Source organism: Cnephaeus nilssonii (genome assembly GCF_951640355.1).
Source record: "Cnephaeus nilssonii genome assembly, chromosome: 11".
In the NCBI taxonomy this organism is placed as follows: Eukaryota; Metazoa; Chordata; class Mammalia; order Chiroptera; family Vespertilionidae; genus Cnephaeus; species Cnephaeus nilssonii.
Window position 1 is genome coordinate 36239739 of NC_137082.1, and position 6361 is coordinate 36246099.

The 6361-nt window shown below is 44.4% G+C and overlaps 1 protein-coding gene across 1 annotated transcript; it reads left to right on the plus strand.

Moving 5' to 3' along the window:
* Positions 1-5722: 5722 nt before the first annotated feature.
* Positions 5723-6121, plus strand: LOC307106680 (small ribosomal subunit protein eS12-like; the record flags this gene model as incomplete). The annotated part of the gene is made up of 1 exon (XM_079783308.1): positions 5723-6121. The coding sequence occupies one exon, from the start codon at positions 5723-5725 to the stop codon at positions 6119-6121; it is 399 nt and encodes a 132-aa protein (XP_079639434.1).
* Between the last annotated feature and the right edge of the window lie 240 nt (positions 6122-6361).

Here is a 6361-nt window from a genome sequence, read left to right on the forward strand (position 1 = left end):
GTTTACTTGGGAATAAGAATAATACAAGGTAGGCTCAGTGGGTATGGCCCAGTGATTGAGTGTCAACCCATGAACCAAGAGGTCACTGGTTTGATTCCTGGACAGGGCACATTCCCAGGTTGCAGGCTCAATCCCCAGTAGGGGACATGTAGGAGGCAGCCGGTTGATGTTTCTCTCTCATCAATGTTTCTCTCTATCCCTCTCCCTTTCTCTCTAAAATAAATTAAAATAAACATATTGCCCAGTGGTGTAGTTCAGCAGTTGAGCATCAATCAACCCAGGAACCAAGAGGCCACAGGTTCAATTCCCAGACAGGGCACATACCCAGGTTGTGGGCTCGATCCCCTGTGGGGGGTATGCAGGAGGCAGCAGATCAATGATGTTTCTCTCTCATCAATATTTCTATCTCTCTATAGCTCTCCCTTCTCCTCTCCCTACAAAAATCAATAAAAACATCTACACTAATAAAAGAGAAAGATGCAAATTGACCATACCTTCATGCTGCCCACCAGCCAATCAGGAGTGAGTAAGCAAAATAACCCAACAAAGATGGTGGGTTAATTTGCATATGCAGGCATTCTGCCCCGCCCCAGCTGCTCAGGGCCTCTGGGCAGCGTAGGAAGGTGGGGCTGGAGTGGAAAGAGGTGGCTCCGGGGCCGGAGCGGAAAGGCGGTGCCAGCAGCCAGGGAAAGGAAGGCCCATTCTTGCACGAATCTTTGTGCATTGGGCTTCTAGTCTATATATGTAAAAGCCTAAGCAATCGTTCGACCGTTAAACTGGTAGCTATGATGCACACTGACCACCAGGGGGCAGACGCTCAATGCACAAGCATGGAAACATGGAACAGACTGATGAATCTCAGAAAGAAGGGGGAAGGAGGGAGGGCAGGAAGAGATGAACCAAAGATGTTATATGCATACTAGAGGACTGGTACACTGATTTGTGCATTGATGGGGTCCCTCGGCCTGGCCGTCATCCCCTGAGGTGTCCTGGATTGTGAGAGGGCGCAGGACAGGCCAAGGGACCCCACCGGTGCACAAATCCGTGCACCGGGCCTCTAGTATTAAATAAATAAATAAATAAATAAATAAATAAATAAATAAATAAGTAAACATATATTTTTTTAAAAGAATAATGCAAGGTAGGATATCCTAATAACTGGGAGAGAGAGAAACATCAATGATGAGAGAGAATCATTAATCCACTGCCTCCTGCACGCCCCACACTGTGAATCGAGCCCCCAACCCAGGCATGTGCCCTGGCCAGAAATCGAATCACGACCTCCTGGTCCATAGGTCGATGCTCAACCACTGAGCCACACCAGCGGGCTGCAGAATTCTTCTTTCCCCTTTAGTCAATGCTGCCTTCGCAATAGTTTAGGTCCTTATCAGCTCTAACCTAAGCTAATAAAATCAGATCTTACTTGCTTTAACCCCCCTCAAAAAAAATTGCCATCAGAATGCTCTTTCACTGTTCATAAAGTTAAATCCAAACTCCTCAGTATGTAATTAAGACCTTCCAAAATCCAGCACCAACCTATATTTTCTCTAGCTTCATCTTCAACCCCTCTTAGTCCATTCAGGTTGCTATAACAAAAATGTCATAGAGTGCGTAGCTTAAACAACAAACATTTATTTCTTTGTTCTGGAGACTGGGAAGTTCAAGATCAAGGTACTGGTGTATTTGGTACTTGGTGAGGGCCTGCTTTTTGATTCATAGGTGTCCATGTTCTACTGCCCTCACCTGTGGAAGCAGGGTGAGAGCTCTCTGGAGATCTCTTTTGTAAGGATACTAATCCCATTCGTGAGTGCTCTACCTTCATGACCTAATCACCTTCCAAAGTCCCCAATTTCAAATACCATCACATTAGGGATTAGATTTCAACATATCAATTTGGGGGGAGGCAGCACAGTCAGTCTAGAGTATTCTCCTCCTCTCTCAATCTACCTTGTAGCCCCTCCAAATCACTCTTGTTTTCTCAAATATACTCTGTCCTTTCTGGAGTTCGGTTAGGGAAGGTAAACGCTTTGTGCTTTCTCAGTCCACAATCTGCTTGATATTTCTCTGAGACCACGGGAGGCAGAATTATAAAATGTTAGTTAGACCTGAACACTCTAGTACTGAAAGGGAAACTGAAGCTGGGAAAGCCTAAGCGGCTTGCTCCAGGTCCCACAGTTAGCTGGTACAAGAAGTGGAACTGGAACTTGTAGCTTCTGACCTTTGACCCTGAGCTTCACCGTGCTGTGAGAGGGGGAAGAAGTCATGAGGGGTAGAGGTAATGAGATTACTTGCAGTGATCCTCTGAAAGTTTATGTCCACATCCAAAAGCAGGAGAGGTAAAGAGGCAGGAAAACAGTGGGATGAGTAACTGACTTATAGGGATAAAGAATGAACCTAATTTCCAGGTGGTTCTAACACGGTAGAGAGTAAATAGAAGGTTCATCTGACTATGCTTACACATGTGAATATTTGTTCATAGCTGTGTGACCTTGGATAAGTCTGAAAACAAGTTCATAATTTCCACGATAGCTCTGATTCAGCGTTCTGAAGCCTAGACAGCTAGCATTTGGGCAACTATAAAGGTCCCAGAAGTCATAGTCTTCTGTTTGAAACCACCTCAGAATGTTTGGCTTAGGCCTGTCAGACTATTGGAAGTCCAGCTGGAGTTTACAGAAGAAATAAACAAACCTAGAATAAATTTAAACACGTGATTCCCGGCATCTTCTAAAAGCCTCCTGGGTGGCTTGGCTTACTGTGTTCCTCTTCCTTATAATTCATTTCAACATTTATGTCTTGATTTCATGCCTCCTGCCAGATGGTTGCAGGTTTAGGTTACTGTATCCCATTCTTCTTCCAATTCAGCCAACTGTTGCTGGGTCCTGTTTGATACACAAAGCATTATGCTAACTGCCCTCAGGAATGGGTAAAACATGATTCCTGCCCAGGAGTTCATAGTGTAGAGGAAGAGGCATACAAAACAGTTCATTTAACACAGAAGGAATGGAAAGGGTACAAAGTAATTACAAGTGACGCACTGAGAGAAAGGGATCGAGCAAGGAAAGCTGCACAGAAGCCACATATTTCATGTGGGCCTTGAAGAAAGAGAAGAATGTCAGTAGGTGAAGAGGGGAAAGATGTTTCTCCCCTCATGGGTAAAATCTTCAAGGGAAGAAATTATATCTTATTTTTTTCAACATGTTCCTGACACTCAGAATAATACCTTACAAGAGGAAAGAGCCAACACATGTTTGTTCCATGAGTGAAAAATGAATGGATTCTGGACTGATCTCACTGCACAAAGGCAAAGAGGGTGAAAGGGCACCTTGCATTTGGGGAACAGTAAATGGTCTGATGTGGCTGCTCTGAATACAGTCTATGGAAGGCAATGTTGTGGGAGATAGAATGGGAAATTTGAATACTAGATGGTCCTGGTCAGTTGGCTAGAGCATTGTCCCAGTATACCAAGGTTGTGGGTTCAATCTCTGGTCAGGGCACATACAAGAATCAACCAATGAATAAATAAGTAGAACAACAAAAATCAATGCCTCTCTCTCTCTCTCTCTCTCTCTCTCTCTCTCTCTCTCTCTCTCTCTCTCTCTTTCTCAATAAAAAAATTAAGCCAAAACCGGTTTGGCTCAGTGGACAGAGCGTCGGCCTGCGGACTGAAAGGTCCCAGGTTTGATTCCGGTCAAGGGCATGTATCTTGGTTGCGGGCACATCCCCAGTAGGGGGTGTGCAGGAGGCAGCTAATCGATGTTTCTCTCTCATTGATGTTTCTAGCTCTCTATCCCTCTCCCTTCCTCTCTGTAAAGAATCAATAAAATATATTTTTTAAAAAATTAATTAAAAAAAAAAAGAATGCCGTTAACTTATAGTTAATTCCATAGGAAGTAGTTAACTCTTTTCTCCTCTAAGGAAATTATATCCTGGCTCATCTTTGTACCCTTAATATCTAGAACAGTGCCAGGATTTAGAAGATAGATAACAAATGGCTTAATGAATGAATGAATGAATGGAAGATTTTTGAGAAAGGAAGTTATTTTATCCAATATTCAACTTACTTTAATAATAATACCTACATTGCAAGGCAGGGGTGGGGAACCTTTTTTTTTTCTGGCCAATAGCTATTTGGGTATTTATAACATCATTGGTGAGCCATACAAAATTATCAACTTAAAAATTAGCCTGCTATATTTAGTCAAACATTTAATTAACTCACCCCTAATGCCTTGGTATAGCCAGATCAAATGATTTCACAGGACTTATATGGCCCAAGGGCCAGACATTCCCCACCCCTGTGTAAGATATAAAAATGTCAAATCAGAGGAGAACCAAGATGGCAGCATAGGTAAACACCTATACTTGCTGCCTCTCACAACCACATCAAAACTACAACTAAAAGACAAAACAGCTATCATCTAGAACCACAGGAAAACTGGCTGAGTGGAAGTTCTACAACTAGGAGGAAAGAAAAAAGCACATTGAGACTGGGAGGAGGTGCGGAGGTAATGAGGCGCGAGTGAAACAGGCTGGCAACTGGGTGTGCTGTTGTTTTTTTCAATCGGGAGGGAGATACAAGCTCCCGATTGCTCTGAACTCCAGTTCCAGGTGAGACTCTGGGGACCCAGACTCATACTGAGAAACTGGACTGTCTGGCATCGGGCCGGAATGAGAGGGCGGCTTTCTCTCAGAGGTGCTCGCAGTGATCATTGTTCCTGCATGGGGGCACAGGGCGCAGAGACAGCTGACTGGCAGTCATTGCTGTTTGCTCTGCTCTGGTGATTCCCTGAGACCCCGCCCCACCCAATTTACAACCCCACCCAAGCTGTGCGCAGCAGCTTTTGCATATGAATGGCCTGTCCTTTCGCAGCCTAACCTAACAAACTGCAGCTGGGTCAGAGAGCTCAAAAGCTTCCAAAAGAAGGCCCAATGCTCTTGGCAGCAGTAGCCTGCCTTGCTTTGCAGCTGGGCCTCATCTGGGCACTTCAAAACCCCAAACAAAGAGGAGGAATCTGCAGATCTCACTGTAGCTTTTGCTGGGTGGCCTCAGGCAGTGGCCGACTTTGCACCTCCTTGGAGATCCAAGAACCAGTGTACCCAGTGGTCAGTGTGAGACCATTCCAGATTACAACTCTTCACATCCATAAGTGACACACTCAAGGGACAGACTCAGTGAGCACCAAGCCCCACTGAAGCAAGTCCTGCCCCATAAGGGTGTCTCTAGCACAGCAGTTCTTCCATTGTAGACACAGCTGGTCCTCACAGCCAATTGGCCTGGAGGTCAATTCCTCCCAGTGATACCAACAGCAATCAAGGCTTAACTACAACAAGACTGTGCACCCAGCCCACAAAGAGGTGCACCAAGAGTGTCCACCTCAGGTGATTGGGGAGGCTGAGCCACTGGGCCCTATCGGACACCTAGCACACAAGGCCACTCTATCAACACAGGGAAGCAGCCAAAATGTGGAGACAAAGAAACCTGTCACAAATTAAATAAATGGAGGAAAGCAAACTATAGGATATAGAGTTCAAAACCACAGTTATAAGATTACTCAAGAATCTTCTAGAAAATTCTGAGGAACTTAGTGAGACCTTCAAGGATCTTAGTGAGAATGCCAAAAAAAAAAAAAAAAAGGAGCTCTCTTTTTCTGCTGCCGCAGAGTTGTGTGGAGGCGGAGGCTTGAGCGCGTTCAAGATTCGGCTCTACCCATAACCCACTGCCATGGCTGAGGAAGGCATTGCTGTTGGAGGTGTAATGGACATAAATACTGCTTTGCAAGAGGTGCTGAAGACTGCCCTCATCCATGATGGCCACGCGTGTGGAATTCACGAAGCTGCTAAAGCCTTAGACAAGCGCCAAGCCCACCTTTGTGTACTTGCATCCAACTGTGATGAGCCTATGTACGTCAAATTGGTGAAGGCTCTTTGTGCTGAACACCAAATCAACCTCATTAAGGTTGACGACGACAAGAAACTGGGGGAATGGGTAGGCCTCTGTAAAATCAACAGAGAGGGAAAACCCCGTAAAGTGGTTGGTTGCAGTTGTGTGGTGGTTAAGGACTATGGCAAAGAGTCTCAGGCAAAGGATGTCAATGAGGAGTACTTCAAATGCAAGAAATGAACCAATAAACTTGGCTTTTGTTTATTTAAAAAAAATGGAAAAGGACCAGTTAGAAATTAAGCATACACTGACTAAAATAAAGAAAAATATACAGAAATTCAACAGTAGACTAGAGGATCCCAAGAATCAAGTCAAAGATTTGAAATACAAAGAAGCAAAAAACACCCAACTAGAAAAACAAAAAGAAAAAAAGAATCCAAAAATATGAAGATAGTGTAAGGAGCCTCTGGGACAACTTCA